Consider the following 20880-nt stretch of genomic DNA (forward strand, 5'->3'; position numbering starts at 1 on the left):
CAATTATACTATGAAGCTTAGATGCCCATTTAGACTGAGATCTGTTCTAAGTGGTACTGGTTGGAAAGTGATGGTTAAATATGGGATGCATAATCATATACTAGATAAGGATATGTTAGGTCATAACATCTTGGACCGTCTAAAAGATGATGAAAGCAAATTTGTGAATGACATGACGAAATACAATATAGCACCAAGGTACATCACGTCTACTTTGAGAGACAAAGACCCAAAAAACCTCACGAGTATTACCCAGATTACCGAGCTAGATCAAAATACAGATTGGGCAAGAGGGGTGCACTGACAGAGATGCAAATGTTATTAAGCCTTATTCACCAAGATAAATACATTGGTATAGAAATAAGGAGAATTCAGGTATTGTGGCTGATATCTTCTGGACACACTCTGACTCTGTCAAGTTGTTGACTCTGTTTCCTCTAGTGATGATTTTTTATTTCACGTACAAGACAAATAGGTAAGAATATTAATATTAATTTCTCCCATTAAAAATATGTTGAGATTTTTGAATGCTTTTTTTAATCGTGCAGGTACTGGCTACCACTGCTTGAGATTGTTGGTGTTACATCAACTAAATTGACGTTTTCAGTTGCTTTTGCATATATGGCATACGAAATGGAGGAGAACTTCACATGGGCTCTATAGAGGCTCAAGGAGTTGTTCTATTATGAGGTTGCTACCATATCATGGTGACAGACTGGAAACTTGCATTAATGAATGCCATTGAATTTGTGTATCAAAATTCATCTCATCTACTGTGTACTTCTCATATTTCAAAAAACGTTAGCATGAAGTGTAAAGAGTATGTCAAATCAGAAAGACAATAACATGTCATAGATCAATGGAACAACATGATGTATTCAAATACAGAATATGGATTTGATGTACATCTCAACCACTTCGATAGTGTATGTGGTGATATTCCATCATTTGTCAAGTATGTGAAAGAATCATGGTTAACACCATATAAAGAAAGATTTGTTGCTGCGTGGACTAACAAAGTCACTTATTTAAGGAACACAACAACAAACATGTATATTCTTCTAACAGGAAGTTATTTATGTTAATCTATGAGTCGTTTATTTAATGTGTGTGTCTATGATTTTTAGGGTGGAGTCTGCACATTAGAGACTGAAAAACGTGTTGACGACAAGTCGTGGTGATTTATGTGCAAGATGGGAGGTTGTGAACACAATGTTGAAGTTGCAGCTAGGTTCCATAAGAGTGTCGTTTCAAAAAAGTATCGTCAATATTGAGCATCGGTATAACACTCTATTTTATTCTAAATTGCACAATTTTATTTTAAGGAAGTGTATACAAATCATTGGAAAGGAACTAGAAAGAGTCAAATTTGTTGATGCGAGCAAGCAGAGGTGTGGTTGTTACATTAGAAATACACATGAGTTACCGTGTGCGTGTCAGCTCGCCGGTTACCAGATTCTAGACATACCTATACCTTTGGAATCTATTCATGTGTTTTGGACAAAATTGAAAATTTCAGAATATGAGTCCTGACGAGAGCAAGTGGGATTTAGAAGAGGAGTGCGAAGAGTTGAAGCGACAATTCAGTACTATGGATATTGTGGGGTAAAAAGCGTTGAAGAAAAAATTTGTGGTATTGTCTATCCAAGCACATCTTCAATGTATCCACCACCGGTGAAATACATACCAAAGAGAGGAGTTAAGAAGAGTAGAAAAGGGGAAGAAAGTGATGTTCATCGTGATCTAAGTCAGTGGAAATATGCCGATGCTTCGCAAGGGATTCAGACTACGAAGTGATCATGCACACAACCTAGTGGGAGTCAATCATCATCCATGCCGATTGGTAAGCAACCTTCTACCAAATCTGCAAAAGAGAAGTACTTGTCTCAGTTTCCTTCTTTCTTTCATCCATACATCAATGACATTGTTGATGTTGAATCAGATGGAAATTATGGTTACCGTTGTATTTCATCTGCATTAGGATGGGGAAGATGCATGTTATGATATTTAGAGACAGTTAAATACTCAAATTCAGCAATACGCATATTTGTTTTCCAAGTTGTTCTATGAAGCTGTCTCTGATGTTAGTAGTTCATTAGTCGTAACACACTTGGGTGATCAGGATATGGAGAAATGGATGTCAATCCCGGATATGGGTTACTCTATTGCTTCTAGATACAGTGTTGTATTTGTTTCTCTTTCCATGGCAATGAACACAACATTTTTCCCGCTTCTCATAGCTCCACCCTCATACACGAGTCGACATGCCATCATTGCTGTTGGTTTTGTCAACCGTAATCATTGGGTTCAGATAAAGTTGAGACCCGATTGTCCACTGCCTCCTGTCACTGCTCATTGGAGGAAGAATTGTTCTAATGATGCAAAATCTTAGGAATCAGCATATGCGGGTCGGTTCAGACGTAGGAAGAATTGTTTGGGAAAAGTTCTAAAGATGCAAAAACTGTTGTGATTGAGTAATGATATGTATGAATTTTATTCTATTTACATATTCAGACGGTTCATTATTTTACCGACATTTATTATATGTTATTCAAATTTTAGAAAAAAAAATTAAGTTTCACTATTACTGAAAATTTGAACTATCCGTAAATTTATGGTATTTTTTAGACTGCAGACACACCAGAAATTTGAAATATCTGGTATATTTTCTAGTACCGGATATTCTCAACTTTGGGTATTAACATTAATTGGTGATACGTAACGTAACAGATCTTTCAAATATCTGGTACCAGAAATTCCAAATTTCCGGCAAGGATCATCAGGTGCAGTAAATGGTAAATCCAACCAAATATCCGGTACCCTTATGAAATGTCCGATATGGAACCAGAAAATTTAAAAAATCCGGTATTTTATAAGTGTTGTGTCGTAAAAACGTACCCCTTAGGAGAGTGACATGTATAACTGAGGGGGGGGGGGTGGCATGTAGATTAGGCTAAATATAACATTAGACAAGTAAATTAATAGTAGTTTATACGAATTTTATGGAATAACAATTATTATTATTATTATTATTGATTATTTATAATATACATACGGTGGAAAATTGTTTAACTAATACTCTCTCTGTCTCACAATATATATTTATTATGAAGATTTTTTTAAAATAACCAAGTTTTAAAAATAAAATACCAAACGAGTTAATATTTCAAAAAAATTACCCAACCAACCATGTTTGGTGTTTTTTCCACGTAGTCGCCATATGGGATGACACTTCCTTTTTAAAAAAAAAAAATCCAATTACATGCGGATTTACCCGCAGATTTGGTGTTACCTGTAGAACAATCATTAAATATTTCCGCAGGTGAATTCGCAGATAAATCCACAGGTAACACCAAATTCGCAGGTAACTGAAAAAAATTTAAAATAAAAAATACAAATTTTGTATCAATATGGTCTCGAACCTAAGTCTCTTCAGATTAAATGACATTCAATTTAATAAAATAGAAATTGATTTGTCTATTTGTAAATGATAGTCACTTTACTAATAATAGAAATTGATTTGTCTAGTTGTTCTTGATAGTCACTTTACTAACCGTAGAAATTGATTTGTCTAGTTGTAAATGATAATCACTTTATTAACAATAGAAATTGATTTATCTAGTTGTAAATGATAATCACTTTACTAACAATAGAAATTGATTTGTCTTGTTGTAAATAATAGTCACTTTACTAATAATAGAAATTGATTTTTTTTAGTTGTAAATGACAGTCACTTTATTAACGATAGAAATTGATTTGTCTAGTTGTAAAGTGAAAATCATTTAACTTGAAGGGACTTGGATTTGAGACCTCATAGGTAAAAATTTATGTATAAAATATGTTAATATTAGTAGAAATCATGAAAATTACTTATTTAAAAATTATTTTATAAAAAATAATTTTGGCTTTTTTGATATTATTCGTTGATAACTGTTTAAAAATGAAATTAAAAATAAAAATTAATTTAGTATTTAAAAAATAAAAAATAAAAAAAATCCAACGTGTCAGTCCAGTCATGGTTTAAAAGTATGAAAAGAACCAGTTTAGAAGTAGGAAAAAACCGATTTGAGAAAAATATTAGCAGAAGGACTAATATGATCCGGTTAAATTTTGTAAGGGATTAAGTTGGGTCAATTTTTTTGTGAGGGACTAATTTGACTCGTGAGGGACCAAAATGGGTCTTCACTCTAAAAGTTATATTTGGTAAACTATTATTTATGTAAACTATATTTATTAATTTTGATTTTATGTATTTATTACTACCACAATTCATTAATGAGAAATAAAATAAAATAAATTGATTAACACTGCATAGGAGTAGACAATATAGTGATATATTATGATATTACAAGTACAACACAGCATAAGAATAGACAATATATTATGATATTATCTACAAATGCATTTGTTGGTAGGATTTATCGGTTCATTGTAGTGCATTTGTTTGTAGGATTTATTGTAGTGCATTTGTTTGTAGGATTTATTGTAGTGCATTTGTTTGTAGGATTTATCGGTTCATTGTAGTGCATTTGTTTGTAGGATTTATTGGTTCGTTGTAGTAGTGTTTGAGAATGGAACTTCCTTCTAATCAACAACTAAATGCCAAAAAACCAAATCAAAAATTATAATTTCATAAACCTCAAAATAAACAAATAAAAAAATTATAATTTCATAAACCTCAAAATGTTCTCAGCTGTGATAGAAGAAATGAAACCGCAGATCGCAGATTATAGACAAACTGCAATTTCTGATAATTATCCTACTCATAGTAGCCTTATAGTAGCTTGTCACCTCAATGATCTGAAAATATAGCAAATCCAATTATAATAAAAACTCGTACTTCAGCCTACATTTTAGGAATTAAAATAATAAAAAATAAAAACACAAATAAAAAAATTAGAAAAAACTATAATCCAATTATCCCATTCACCCCAATAAAACTCGCGTAGAGAAAATCTCCAAAATAATCTCCAATTTTGGGAGTTTCCCATCCTTCACCTTTCTCTCTCCAATTTTGGGAGTTTCCCATCCTTCACCTTTCTCTCTCCAATTTTGGGAGTTTAGAGCTTCAAACCCTAAAACAAATAACAAAATCAATAGATTTAGAAAAAAAAATTGTAAAACGAACAACCAATAGATTAAAATTGAAAAAAAAAACAAAGAACTCATTAGTGAGTCACGCGAAGAGATGGAAGAGGGAACAAATTCAATTTTGGAATTACAAAAAAATTGCAGCAACAAAAAACAGATTTTCAGATATGAAGAAGTGATACAGTTGCTTTTGGCTGCAAGAACAAAACAAAATTCACTTTTTTTTAAATCAAAATCAAAACCAAAAATAAAAATTGTACATCTTGTAAAACAGATAGGCAGAAGAATGAGAACCTGAAAAAAAATGGAGTGAAGAGTGGATTTTCATTGGTTTAGTAGTAGATATATAACCTAAGAAATGTATAGAAATTTGGAAGACCAAAAGTTATTGTATTTTTCGGTAAAAGAGGATTTTATGTTTTCAACGAAGAACGTAAGAACGGTTGATCAAAATCATGGAAAAAGTATATGTATTGAACATTAACATTTAATAGCAACATTAACATTTAATAGCTAATAGGGTTTTGTAATATATATTTTAGAAAATAAAAATAAATATAAAATACCAACAAAAATTAAGAGGGTGACACATCACCCGTAATTAATGTCAAATCAATAATATTGAGTTATTTTGTTAAAAGTCTTTTCTATCCATGGAATAAGAAAAGTTTTAGTAGTTTTTTCAGAAGGCTTTTAGTGTAATTTCCAGGTACTTTTGTTTTTATATATTAATAATAGATAATAGATTCAAAAGATTACATTTTACATACCTAAAACAAATAAACAATCATTGTAATAAAATATATTTAATTTTGGAAATAATTAGAAACTTTTATTAATTTTAAAGAAAAATGAGAAAAAAAAAATTGTAATGATGATGGAGCACGCACAGCGTTGCTAAAGTAAAAGGAAAGGGTATCTGAAAATTGAATTCAGTTATTGTTGGGTTGATCAAATCAAAGAAACTCCACTTTCTCTCTCTTAATCGCAACCAAACACCGTGTAGAGAGAGAAAGCGAAAATTCCGAGAGATCGTCGCTCCAATGGGTACTCTTCAGTCATGGCGAAGAGCTTACGGCGCCATCAAAGACACTACCAAAGTTGGTCTCGCCCACGTCAATAGCGATTACGCGGTACCAATTTTTTTGATTCTTTTTTTGTATTTTGATGATTGAATCAATGGATGAAATCAGTTTTTGATTTGAAATTGATTTCTATTATTAGGATTTGGATGTTGCTATAGTCAAAGCCACTAATCACGTTGAGGTTCCACCCAAAGAGAGACACCTAAGAAGTGAGTGATTCTTGGGATTCTTATTTTTCAGATCCGAATTCTATGTATTGGATTTTGAGATTTTTGTGATTAATGGATCGTGAAATTTGATTTCTGTTTTTTTTTTTTGGTAGAAATTCTGTTTGCAACTTCTGCTGTTCGACCTAGGGCTGATGTTGCTTATTGCATTCACGCACTTTCTCGACGCCTTGCCAAGACGCGAAATTGGACGGTACTTACTTTAATTATGTGATCAATTGCATCTTACAGTTTGATTTGATTTTCTACATTTCTTGTTTCAAATGAATGGGAATCTTAGGGTTGTTTATTTTCTAATTCTAACAATATTTTGGAATTTCATTGTTTATTTTACTTTGAATGTGTGTTATGGTGGCTGAACCGGCATTTGATTATGGATTTTCATTTCTGAATGTGATAGAGAGAGGATGAAAGTTAACTAGAGAGAGTGCATTTGCGAAAACACGGAAAACAATTAACTTGAATTTTTTAATAATTTTCATAAATAATCAATGTATTTTAAAAATAAATGATCAGAAACTTCCATAATGCGGTTTCCAATGTTTATTTTGTCAATGAAAATGAAATTCAGTCTATTTTTAATATAAATTTTCAGAAACTTCCATAAGGCCGTCTCCGATGTTTATTCTATCAGTGAAAATGAAAATAGGAAACACTTGAAGTATACAGGCACTATGTTTTCTAAAATTCACTTTTTAACTTGATGCAGTGATATGTTGGGTTTGTGGCATTTCATTTCAAAGAATAGTTTCTTACTATCAAATTCAATGTAAATTAGTGTTAGACATGTAGATATTGTATTATTAGATGAATGTGAGTTTGATAGTTTTTTGATTTACAAGTAGGTAGTTTGCAATTTAGGCTTTTTTTCTGAGCATTTGGTTTGTGATAGCTTTAATACGCTTTTTAGTGGCCGTACTAAAATATTTAAGTATATGTAGGCATGTATCTCTGTTAAATCTAAATCACATAAAAGAACATATGGCTGCAACACGTAGTTTTTAATTGAATGTATTATGATAGACCTTAGTTGTGTCATTTGGGCAACTTAATTTGAGCCTTTGAAACATACCATATTGTTTATCGCCAAATATAGTTGTTGTGGTAATTAGTATATTAAACTTCTATAAATTTAGTTTCAGAGCGACAAAATATAGTTATTGGTAACATTTGGCCTAGATGACACCAAATGGTGGAAGGAATTCTGTATCAAGGATTCAGACCAGTTTTGATGAAGGATGTTTAGTGGATCGTCCACTTATTTGATAATTCCAGTTCATCTTACTATTAAAAAAAGCCGCATTTTTGTTGCATTCTCATTCTGTTAAATGTATGCATTGTATTTTAATTTACTAATTTCAAACTTGTTATGGTGCTTTCATCTTCTGTTTTTTCCCCTCAAATATAATATATTAGAGGATCAAGCGTTGTTTAATGTCCAGCCTTCCTTTGTATTGTTTGCAGGTGGCATTAAAAACACTGATAGTCATCCATAGGTTACTAAGGGAGGGAGATCCAACTCTTAGAGAGGAAATTGTGAATTTCTCACAGAGGGGACGGATTCTCCAACTTTCAAATTTTAAGGATGATTCTAGTCCAATCGGTTAATTTTTTGGCCTTATAATCTTTATAAGTTGTTTTTTACTGTTACTTGGGCTCAATTTGGGGTTTTCAACAGTTATTCTTTAAATTAACATGTATAGTTTGTCTGCTTGAATGATTTTATTTGCTTGCAGCCTGGGATTGTTCTGCCTGGGTACGTACCTATGCATTATTTTTGGAAGAAAGACTCGAATGCTTTCGGATTCTTAAGTATGATATTGAAGCTGAGCGTCTGCCCAAAGCTTCCCAAGGACAGGAAAAGGTAATTCAATAACCAGTTACTGTAGGTCTAGTTTCCAGTATGTAGCATATATGATATTGTTTTTTGTGAATTGAAGAGTGGCTGTACGAAAATGAATACTAAGCCTAAGTTGAGTACTACATTTGCCCCTCCCATGGCTTCACTCATCCAATTTCTAGTGAAAATGTTGGCGTTTCAATTATCTATTTGCACATCCTGTTTTTTCCCTTCCATCTTACAATGAACTCCTTTTGACAATTTTTGCACAGTACTCTGCTTACTTTTTGAATATTAATTATTTAGATGATCAACTATAACTGTTTAAATGGTCCTTCACATGTTAGGCATCATGGTGAACATTTTGCATATCTTTCCCCATTTAATTGTTTTAGCAGGAAGACAGCCCTTTGTGTGTGTCTGTTGGTATGGGATGTGTGCAAGTTTTTTGTATCTTCTTTAGTGTAATGGTGTTATACTTATCAATACTGTAAACGACTTGATAGTCTTTTTTCTCCCTTCAAATTTTTTTTTTGACTTTTTCTTTCACCCCAGAGAAGTCCTGAAAGGACCCCATTAGAATTTATAATTTGTAATTTGGTCTCTATATGCAACAAAAATAATAAGTTGGGTCACTCCTCCCGCCATGGTGATCTGACGCTCTAATAGCTAACATATTTTTAAATACTTTTGAAATTATAGAAAAAAGTTAAAATCATTTAGTGATCTAAATCTATGGATTTAACTTGAACTCTTCAATTCAAAATTTCACCAGTTACTGGTAGGAGTAAGACTGGTATAACTGTGTTTGTAGGTACTGTAGGAAATAAATTGATTAGGTAGGAACCAAGGAAGAAATTACACTTGATACTTTTATTTAACATTATTGGAAAGGGCTATATTTCTTATTTAAATTGGTCAGCATTGCTAATTGACACTCTTAAAAGTTTCTAAATGATTAACTGTGGGTTATTGTCTATCTTCATTTTGGTTGCATGTTGCTTCCTTATTGTTTACTAACTCTTTTTTTTGGCATAAGTCGTTTTGACCATTTAACACATTAAGAAATATAGTTATAGTTATTGTTGTATAAAAAAGAGAAATTAGTCTTTATTAATGGTATGGAAAAGATAAATTAAAATAATGGAAAGAAGAGAATAATGAATAATTAAGGGTATAGTTGGAAGAGTTACATTAATGATTCATAGGTATTGGAAAACGACTTATAATTTAGTATGGTTTATTTTTCTAAGGTCACTTGTAATAAAAATGGAGGGAGTACTATTTTTCGTTTTCAAAAAGTCTTGATGTTTATTTTGTTTTTAAGCAGGGACACAGCAAGACCAGGGATTTAGATAGCGAGGAGCTATTGGAGCAGTTGCCTGCTTTGCAACAGCTACTATATCGACTTGTTGGCTGTCGGGTAATAATGTGTAACATGGGGCTATTTATTATCTTTGTTTACTGTTTATAATCTGATCAGTACTGTACACATCAATTTGGTTATATAAATTTTATTTTGTACTACCACTTTCTTTTTGAGTATTTTATTGTAGATGACAGAAAGAAACTGATCGTATGTTATGCTATGCATTCTACAGCCAGAAGGAGCAGCTGTTAGCAATTATGTGATACAATATGCGCTGGCTCTGGTATGTCTTCTAGTCTGTTTATCTAAAGACACTTTTGTATTAGGATAGTCATTCTGAAATTACAGATAGATTGGTGAGAGTATACATATACATGTATATAGGTGTGGCAGGAGTATTAGGGGATTCCGTGTTTGACTGAAACTTTATTAGTTTATCTTCCAATCAATGTTTTAGAAACTGGACTAGACGTCGAACCAGTGACCATTTATATACATTTTTCCGTTTATGTGGGACTACAAATATCCTCCATATTATTGGTTTCTAGATATTTCCATCTAAAAATCTGTTTAGGATAGGGAGAGAAGTTAGATGATCCCTTCCCTTGCTTAAGTTATGAATTTGGTGTTGAGGTTATGATCACCTTTTTGATTAATGAGGCATTTTAAGTTTCATATTGATAGAATTAGAGTTTTGCCTAACTCATCCTTACATAACTGGCTTGTAAGGTGAGGGGTGCCACTCTATATAGGGTGGCCCGAATTATCTTGGTTTTTCCTATATACCCCCTTGCGCCCAACATTATTAGGCTTGGTGCGCATATAAACGGTGGGTGGCCTGGATCGATAGGCTCGTGATGCCATGATAGAATTAGAGTTTGACCTAACTCATCCTTACATAACCGACTTGTAAGGTGAAGGGTGCCACTCTATATAAGGGTGACCCGAGTTATCTTGGTTTTTCCAATACATATCTATATGTTGCATTTGTAAATATTAACTAGTATAACTTGTATCAGAGGTATATAATTTTAAAATTTGTTGTAGTTAGATGCATCTTAATCACTTTTTTTTTTGTTATTGATCTGGCTTTGGCTCATTCTAGGTACTGAAAGAGAGCTTTAAGATTTATTGTGCTATTAATGATGGCATTATCAATCTTGTTGACAAGGTAAATTGACTGATCCTTATCTATGTGATGAAATTAAGTTGAAATAAAAGATGTTTTATGTTGGAAAGTGAATTTCCCTGTAGTTTTTTGAGATGCCAAGACATGAAGCTATTAAAGCCCTTGAAGCCTATAAACGCGCGGGACAACAGGTGATAATTTCTTTCTTATCTCTTTCGGTTAACCACTAGGCTCTTACATTTTTAATGTCACAGTACTTGTAAAATACCTAAATTATTGCCAGGCAGCAAGCCTTTCTGATTTCTACGAGGTTTGCAAAGGATTGGAACTTGCTAGGAATTTTCAGTTTCCTGTCTTAAGAGAGGTAAGTTTGTAGTTATTTCAGTTTCATGCGTTGATTTACCGAGTTCCTCCTATTTCATTTTTATTATAGAGTTCCCATTGCTCTATTGTTTTTCCTTTTAGCCCCCACAATCTTTTCTTACAACTATGGAAGAGTACATTAAGGAGGCACCCCGAGTGGTTTCAGTTCCAAGCGAGCCAATGGTTAGTACATCATTTATTGTGTTCTACATAGAACATTGCTTCCTAGAAATCAATATACACTTTCCCTTGGAGTATTAATTTTAAATTTGACTTCTACACCAGTAATTTGTTTGTCTGTATCAACAGCTTCAGTTGACTTACAGACCAGACGAAGTTCTTGCTATTGAATACACCAAAGAGTCTGAAGAACAGATGCCATCAGAACCTGAACCTATTGATAATAATGTTGTTGTCCCCAATTCTGAGCCTGCTCCTCCTCCTCCACCACCATCTCACAATAATTTTGACACTGGAGACTTGCTGGTAAATTACTTGATCCATACATATCCACAGTTAATATTTTTTTAGGACTTATCTAATTCATTTCCTTAATGTAGGGATTGAATGACCCGGAACCTAATGCATCATCCATAGAGGAAAGAAATGCTCTGGCGCTTGCCATAGTCTCCACTGAAAATGGTGAGCTTTGTTTTTAGTTTTCTTCACAAACTTTGCTACTTAACAAGGTTTAATGGATTGTTTTTATCACCAATGAAATATGACTGTTGTGAATATAGGCACTGCATCAGCTTTTAACTCTAGTGCTGCCCAAACAAAAAATTTTGACCCTACTGGATGGGAGCTTGCCCTGGTTAGCACTCCAAGTACAGATATTTCTTCAGTCAATGATAGACAATTGGTAGGACCTTCATGCAACCTTTATAGATCGTTCTTATAATCATAAATTACTGCACCATATGATTTCTATAGTAAAATATTTTTATGCTGGCAAATATTAATTTATTGTGGCATGCATAAACAACAAATATTACATTGTTCTAGAAACTATTTGATGGCATAAGTTCATAATGCACAAGATTCTGGGATATTGCATGCATAAACTTTTTCCCGAATCTTTCTTTTTTCAAGTCATTTGATCTGTGAACAGTTTCTTTTTCTGATACCAAAAGGGTCTACGTGTTAATATCACCATGTCTGACAAATATAAGTGTAGATTGTCTAGTGATTGATTATAGCTTCAGCTTTGTTTATCATTCTATTTTTTTGCCATGGAATATCAGGCTGGTGGACTGGACTCTCTCACTCTTAACAGCTTATATGATGAAGGAGCGTATAGAGCTGCACAGCAACCCGTTTATGGAGCACCAGCTCCAAATCCATTTGAAGTTCATGATCCATTTGCTGTATCAAGCAGCGTCGCTCCCCCGGCCGCAGTCCAAATGGCAGCAATGCAACAGCAAGCAAATCCATTTGGTCCCTATCAACAGTTTCCGCCTCAGCCTCATCAGCAGCAACATATGTTGATGGACCCAGCAAATCCCTTTGCTGATTCAGGATTTGGGGCTTTTCATGCAAATCCCGTTTCTCACCCTCAGAATAACAATCCATTTGGAAGCACAGGCTTGCTGTAAGAAATAAGGATGCCCCTTTTTGGAAATGTCATGTATTTAATGCAGTTGTTTTTTTTTGTTGTAAATTTAGAAGTGAGTAAATTGTTGTTACACGAGTTTACTCATCTGTTGCTAGATACCCATATTTGGGAATGGAAGGTGCCTTGTAAAATCAAAGATGTATTTCATCTTTTATGATACATGCATAATGGTGGGATCGCTTTCTTTAAATATCATCATTTTATGATTTAACACATGTTTATATTGTGTGAATGTACAGATAATTTTTTATTTCTGCTTTGTTGGTTTTACATGGTAATATTAAATTGTCATTGTCAATGGTTCAGATTCTATAAGAGCACTCGAACACTGTCATGGACTCAGAGTGTGTCAGTTTTGACTTTTTATACTATAGACATGGAGGAAGGGCTATGGCGTACTAAAATATAAAAATGCAACGTTCTACCCTGATTACTGTTGCAAATAAAAAACACGGTTTAATTTAATAAATATATAAAATCCTAAGATCAAATTACACCCATTATCTACATAATAGATTAATCTAAAATTTTGTAGGTATGAATTATTTGATATTATGTTTTAATTCAACGTCGATTTAAAAAAATATATAATTGAAATGAAGTTATGAGTGAGTGTAACTTGTGTAACTTTTCGAGTGCATACTGTTCGGGAGCCTTACATATCATGAAACCCAGCCTTAACTGTTTCGTCTAAAGTCAACCATAGGCATAACAAAGACTAACAATTAAAACTGAACTTCCATAACAGCAAAGACCGTAGTATGGATCAATGGTCTTTTCTAATACACAAGATCCTCATTAAGAGACAGGTGTAGAGCATACTTCCATCTACGGAAGAATTATGATATGAATACAATAACTAAAGCTTTGAGGGAGAAAGAAGAGATTTTTAAAACATGTTTGTTTTTAAGCACACAAGAGAATTTATTGGTGATTGCTTCATGAAAATATGTTACAAGAGTTCTCCTTTTATAGTCAAAGAGGGGCAAATAGAACAAAAACAACACTATTCACAAACATGACATTCTAAATTAAATGAATACTGCCATCTAAATTAAATGAATGCATTTTACGACACACTTATCCTTTATGGATTACATTATTGTAGTCTTATTACACAAAAAGACAAAAGTTACTATTCATGAATATGTTAGAGATTTTTGAAGGACACTTGTCCATTTATTGTGATCTTTAATGGACACCTGTCCATTTAGTCTTTGAAAATGGATTCATGAGAGGGGGACATATTCCGATCGGATAAATTTTCATCAGAAAAACAGTCTCCATATCGAGATGACTTACCCAGCCAAATGTCATCCATCATGTAAGTGTGATCTGCTATTACTGCTAATCTCGTATTAGCTTCTACCACATGTCTTTCAAAGAATTCAGCTTTTATTTCTATTGGCGAATTTGATTTTTGCAGTGTGGCTTAGCACACAAGGAAAAATGACATATTGGTTTAAAAGTCCAGTTTGTATTTTAGAAAGACATCAACTAAATTATGTTTTTCGTGTGTATGCATATTTTCATTGAACACCTATATTTTGCCTTCATCAAAAAATTGAAAACCGACTATATATTTTCATTTGGTTTTGACAATTTTGTCCCATCTAATTCTAAATGATGTGACTTTATTCTCCATCTATGTTTTAAAAAAGTTAAGTTAATATCAAATCAAATTAGAAATACATGGCACATTGCTGAAGGAAGTCTTCATTTCTATTGAATGTCTTTTCATTCTTCGAAATATTGTATAGACATTATGTCGACATCATATAATTCCATAATACTCTATGGCCAAAATAAAAAATAAATGAATCTAAAGAAAATAAATATATAAAAAATTCCAATTAAGGTTTCATTGTATATTGGTTGTTACAGGTTCTTCCTCTATGTGAACATTTCATTATGATTTGAAATATTAGGTGGATTGTTTCTAGTTTAAATAATCAAACTTGCTTTTCATTTGACAAGTGAGGTTATTTTTATTTTTAACATAAAAAAATGTTAGAAATTTTTCATTTCTTTATTTTTTAAAACTATTTTGCTTTCATTAATTATTTTTTTTACACTTACAGCCTTACTTTAATAATTATTTTACAATATTCAAAATTGTTTTTAAATTTGCACTAAATGTCACATCATTCTAAAAATATTAAAAAAGGGCGACTTGTACAATTTAAACAATCATAATACAAATTCATAAAAGTTATATACAATTTTACGAAAGATTCAAAATAACATTAACATAAAAAATTATCGAGTTTTCAAGTGTGAGAGGACTAAAATCTCATATCAATTAGAAAAAGAAGAAAATGTTAGGTTTATAAAAGAGGTGATCAGTACTTCTATTGCCTTAAATTTAAAATGAATATATGACGTCAATGTTTTTTGGATCCATAATGTTTGACTTCCTAACAAATAGTATCATAGTTAGGTTCCCTCGGTGGTGGAGCGAAAGTGAATCATAGTATGAATCAAAATTAGTGATGTAGGTGACTCACATTTGTGAGGGAGATTGTTGGATTTTCAAGTGAAAAAGTGTTAAAGTCCCACATCGACTAAAAATAGAGGAAATGTTGGATTTATAAGAGAGGTGACGCATACTCCATTACTTTAAGATTTTAGACGAATATGTGACGTCAAAGTCTCTTAGATCTACAACGTTTGGCTCATTGACACTTCTAAGTCTCGCTCACCGGACTCCTAAACAAAATTAAAATATAAATAAAAGACAAATATATTAAATTAAAGTATTTTTCGTTTAAAGATGTTAAACATCAATAATTGAATAAGAGTAAAAGTATTTATCTATTTATTTTTCATATATTGTCATTTAGGAATTCAATAACTTGGTTGGATGTAGTGATGTGCCATTTTAAATGTCAAAATACCATCGTTGGATATTGAATCCATGACCATTCTACTTTTCACTATGTTTGAACAAAATAATTGTGATGAAATGTGGCGTGTTATCCTATTTTTTAGAATGGACACTAACCCGTGGTGGAAAGTAAGACAGTATTATCACACTATTCGGTACCACAGACCTCCAACAGTGATGAAATTATTTTTTCAACCATAGTCATATGTGATTTTCGTAGTAGTGAACTTTAAATTTTTACACCGGATTCGGCTCACAACCTCCTTATACCAAATTTTTACATAGATTCAATTTAAATTATTTATATCACGTACAACGTTACAAAAGAACTAAACTTTTGAATTACAATTACATCAAAATCAGATCAAAACAATAAATTATCCATCTCTTACTTTAAGCTTTTTGCTCTCTCATAACTAAGATAATAATTTGTGTATATAAAGACTTTCTATGCGGAGAATGATTGAGAAAGATGCATAGTAAATCAGAACAAAAAATTTCGATTGAAAGAATGTACATGCTCATTTATATAGGAGAAAATTTTGATTTAAAAAAGAAAAAAAACATGGATTGACGTCGCTCTCTAACCGATTAGCACTAACTAATCAATTAGCTAATGCTAATCGATTAGAGTATCAAATATGAAAACAATTTAATTAGGTTTGCTTTCTAATTGATTAAAAGAATTTCTAATCGATTATGCAATGAATTTGCTTATTAATCTATAAGACATAAGTTCTAATCGATTAGAGAACGAAATTTTGCTTTTCTAATTATTTAGGATGCTTTCTAATCAATAATTTATTATTCTCTCTTTTTAAATTAATTTGATTTTCTTTTTTATATTACTTAATAAAAATAATTTTTAAAAACTAAGATTTTTTAAAATGGTAAATGTTAGTATTTTTTTCAAAGGCATAATCAATCAAACATTAATATTATTAGGTCTAATGTTGGGTGAAGATCAAATATTTGATCTTCTTATCACTTCATTCTTTCACTATTCATTGCAACTACCAAACCATCTTTAAATCCTTTGTAAAACAAGTTACACTTTTTTTTAATACTAAATAATTCCAAATCTTAATTCGTGTCATTTTCTACATATTTGAGGGGCTAAATATAAAACTATTTTTTATAGTAAAATTAAATATGATCAATTTTATTTATTAATTAACTTTTTCTTTAAAAAATATTTTTCTTCAAAAAATATTTTTCTTCGTTTTTTTTTCCTTCTAATAAAGAGGGCGAAACCCATAGTTTCTTCATTCTTGTTGAATCATAGATTTTGACATTCTAACCAACACAACACACATGTTTATCTCATCTATATAATAGGACAAGGACATTATGATTTATCATATATATTAAATACTAATTAAAGCACTTACACTGTACCATGTATTTTATTAAAATTATATTTCTGCAACCCACCTTCTCCCCAACAATAAAAAGCAGACGTAAAATTTAATTAAAAGACTCTATTTTGATGATATAGCTTAGAATAAGGTTTTAATTATAGTTATCATTAGAAATGGAAAGATCTTTTTGTATGATTAATGTGAAAGATTAAGGAAAAAAAACTTTTACATTAATTTAATATTATTAATAACTTATGATTTAAATTTTGTTGGTTGATGTCTTTCTACCCACGCAAGCCATTCAAACAAATGCACTTTAATTTGAGCGGAAAGTTGCCAAGTTTGAAATTTTCAATAATGCTTTTATTTGTCCCACAAACTAGACTTTTAACAATTAGTGGACCGATATTAACCTAATCCCTTGCATAATATTATAAATTCTAATTCATTGTTTTTTAATTAAATTCATTTCATCAAATATTGTAAAGCGTGTCATGTGTTCTAAATTCTAATTATGAGACATTGATGTTTTTTCGGCTCTCGTTTAGTTTAAAAATCCACTTTTTTTAAAAAATAAAATAAGAAATTTTTTGGTATTAAAGACTTATTTTGAGGACTACCTTTTGTTGTTTTAATTGAAATTTAAATTAATAAACCGGATAAAGGAATAGAGTATAATATTCAAAATTTATCTTGGTTAATCCTCTAAATTTAGAATTACGTCAAGTTCTCTCATGATCAACAGTTTTTTAATTGTTTTTAACTAAGTATATCTAATAGTTTTTTTTTTTTGTTTTTCTTGTTTTGTTCATTTTGCTATTAAATTTCTCTATTTTGGCTATATTTCAAGCACCTTAAAGTGTTATGGCCTTAATTTTCTCATGAAGGGGATTTCTATTGAGTCCAAAAAAAATTACTATTTTTCCGTAATTATGGGTTACAACTAGGGGTGGCAAAACGGGCATTGGCCCGCGCACCCGCCAAAAAATTGCGGATTGGGTTGGGATTTTAGGTCGGCCGTTCGCCAAAGTTTGTCCCGCCAAAACCCGCCGCCCGCCATAGTCCGCCCAGTCAATACCCGCCGCCCGCCACTCCTCCAAAATTTCCTCTTTTTTAGTAAATTCTAGTAATGATGGTTTATTTTATATATTTATTTATAAATATATGTAATATTTTTTTAAGTAAAATTTATTAAAAAGTTGTTTTTATAAAAAATTGTTTTAAAAAATAAGTGAAAAATTTAATTAAAAAATTGTTTAAAAAAATAAGTGAAAAATTTAATTAAAATGTAAAAAAAAACCTATTAATCTATTAAAAAAATGAAATAAATAAATAAATAAAAATAGGCGGGCAAGCCTGCCGTCCGCCAACCCGCCATTTTGGCGGGGCGGGCATGATTTTTGTGCCCATTTCACTTGGCGGGCATGCCCGCCCCACTCGTTTTTTGGTGGGCTTAAGGCGGTGCGGGCGGCGGGCGGAGCAGGCGGCCCGTTTTGCCACCCCTATTTGTATCCATGATTATCCATGGGCTCTTAATTGCTTAGCTCACTTGTTTGTTTGAATTGTTTGAAAAGTGTCGTGTGTGAATTGAAAAACTTTGTTAAGGACTTTAGCTTGTAAATAAGCGTAACCTTGTTTTTGAAAGTATTTGAAAATGAATGGGAAAAAGAGTTTTGAATTTGAAAAGAGTAAGCAATCAGGAGCACTTATCCTAAGTTAGAAAAATTATTCTTTTAGCTTTTCGGTTTGAAAAGGCTATCCATACCATGAGAGGGTATGAAGTCCTTTCATTGGATGTTAAGGGTCATCAGAAATTATCGTTCGCCATAAAACTGTCCCTACCATATAGAGGGTAGGTAGTCTCAGGGAAGGATAGAACAATCATTTAATCTTTAGGCAACCGACGAGGATACCTTAGCAATTGGGACAATTATCATTACCGAGGCAACATCGAGGGACAAGATCATTTACTGTTAAGGCAACTTCGAAGGGACTATGATCTTATGATGATGAACTGAGAGTAACATTTGTTTTGTTTAGGTATCCTCGTATTCGAGGGACTTGACTATTTTAGAATCGTAATTAAAAGGAAACAGACAGCATAAGAAGGGTTACCCTAAAGGTGTGTGTGTGACACAATCATGTGGTTAAATTCAGATATTTATCTTGTAGATAAGTGGGCTAATTCATTTTAACAAGGCTTGCACTCCCTAAGATTACTAAGCACGCAACTAAAATAAAGGCAGAATTAAAAGTTCCTACGCTATTACAATAAACACCTGTAGGGCAGAAAAATAAAGGCAGGAAATAAAACCTACAAGAAAACTTACTGCGACCTATACATATTTTCTAATATTTAAAAGACAGAAAATTAAATAATTGAAATAAAGGCAGATAATAAAATAAAAAGGCAGAAATAAAAGACAAAATTAAATAATTGAAATAAAGGCAGATAATAAAATAAAAAGGCAGAAATAAAAGACAAAATTAAAAGGGGCAAAATATTTAACAGAAGGCATTTGACAATCACAGAGTATGGGGTGAGGAAAGAATTCGCGCATAAAAAACCTCAACAATTATAAGGTAACAGATCAAAAATTAAAAGGGTTAGGGAAAACAGTGATTAATAGTCATGATGAAAAATAGTTAGCCAAAAAATAAAATCAGGGTTAGAAAACCTAAAAATAAATTAACCTAAAAATCCTAATTTGATTAAATTAACCTAAGTCTAAAAATGTTATTGTTGAATTAACCTAAATTTAAAAAATTAATTATTTAAACCTAAAAATAAATATTACTCCAAATTATTAATTTAAATAAAAAAATTAATTAATTTTATAAAAAAATATTTTAGAGTGATTTATGAAAATAACATGAATTTTATGGTTTGAGAAAAAAAGATTAAGGTTTTAGTGAAAATTTAAATAATAAAACAATAAACGATATGGTGTGGCTGGAGGTCCATGGGATGCCAATGGGATTTTCGAAGAGGCAAAAGCTTTATGCCCTAACAATGGTAAACTCATATTCCTGCACCGCTCCTCTTTAGCCAAAGAAAGTACCTGCAAAAATAGGATAATAATAAGAATAAGAATAATAATAGTAATAATAATAATATAATAAAAATATAATAATAATAATAAAAATAATAATAGAAGCAATTAACAAAAATATTACTAATAATAATAATAATTATAATAAAAAAAAGTTTAGTAATGATAATAGTTATAATAATAAAAATATTATAAAAAGGGTTTGACCTCATATAATCTATAATTTCACTAAGAAATAAAGAAAGGTTCAGAAAGTTACATCAGGGCTAAAAGGGCAAAAATCCCCAAGGATTTTAAAAAAAAATTATGATTGTAAAAACATAAATTTAAACTAAAACGTACTAACAATGGCCAAAACAATGATTTTTAAAAAAGCAGGCCTCAGGTATCATCATTGGCCAAAAATATTGTAATTCTAGACAAAGTATTTGAAAGAGGTTTTTAAAAAGGGTTGAAAGAAAGTGTTTCAAAAAATAAAGAGGAGGTAAAAAAAAACATAGTAATTTTGATAAAAGGTGGCCTCAAGTGTTATCATTGGCCAAAAACCACAAACCGAAGTCTTCTTGAATATAGTCAAATCTTTTGAAAAAAGGAAGGCCTCAGGTGTCATCATTGGCCAAAATAAGAGATATTGAAAGCTTTTGAAAAGATATAAAAAAAGTTGAAAAGGTTTGTGACAGGGTTTGTGCCTCAGGTGTCATCATTGGTCAAAATAAGAGATATTGAAAGCTTTTGAAAAGATATAAAAAAAGTTGAAAAGGTTTGTGACAAGGTTTGTGAAAATTGTTGATCTTTAGAAAATTGTTGATGGAGAAAATTTTAGAAAATAGTTGGTTGGGAGAGGATGAGAATTGTTGATA

The 20880-nt window shown here is 31.5% G+C and overlaps 2 protein-coding genes across 2 annotated transcripts; both read left to right on the plus strand.

Annotated features, from left to right (window-relative positions):
• Positions 1 to 1833: 1833 nt before the first annotated feature.
• Positions 1834 to 2392, plus strand: LOC131605661 (uncharacterized). The gene is made up of 2 exons (XM_058877994.1): positions 1834 to 1963; positions 2073 to 2392. The coding sequence occupies exons 1-2, from the start codon at positions 1834 to 1836 to the stop codon at positions 2390 to 2392; spliced, it is 450 nt and encodes a 149-aa protein (XP_058733977.1).
• A 3564-nt stretch (positions 2393 to 5956) lies between these two features.
• Positions 5957 to 12934, plus strand: LOC131602945 (putative clathrin assembly protein At2g01600). Its single transcript, XM_058875172.1, has 15 exons — positions 5957 to 6224; positions 6316 to 6385; positions 6499 to 6596; positions 7868 to 8006; positions 8140 to 8267; positions 9574 to 9666; positions 9845 to 9895; positions 10718 to 10783; positions 10867 to 10932; positions 11025 to 11105; positions 11207 to 11287; positions 11414 to 11590; positions 11665 to 11746; positions 11845 to 11966; positions 12349 to 12934. Exons 1-15 carry the CDS (start codon positions 6135 to 6137, stop codon positions 12697 to 12699), a joined length of 1695 nt encoding a protein of 564 aa, XP_058731155.1. The 5' UTR covers positions 5957 to 6134; the 3' UTR covers positions 12700 to 12934.
• The last annotated feature ends 7946 nt before the right edge of the window (positions 12935 to 20880 follow it).

Source organism: Vicia villosa, linkage group LG5 (genome assembly GCF_029867415.1).
Source record: "Vicia villosa cultivar HV-30 ecotype Madison, WI linkage group LG5, Vvil1.0, whole genome shotgun sequence".
NCBI classification, from domain to species: domain Eukaryota; kingdom Viridiplantae; phylum Streptophyta; class Magnoliopsida; order Fabales; family Fabaceae; genus Vicia; species Vicia villosa.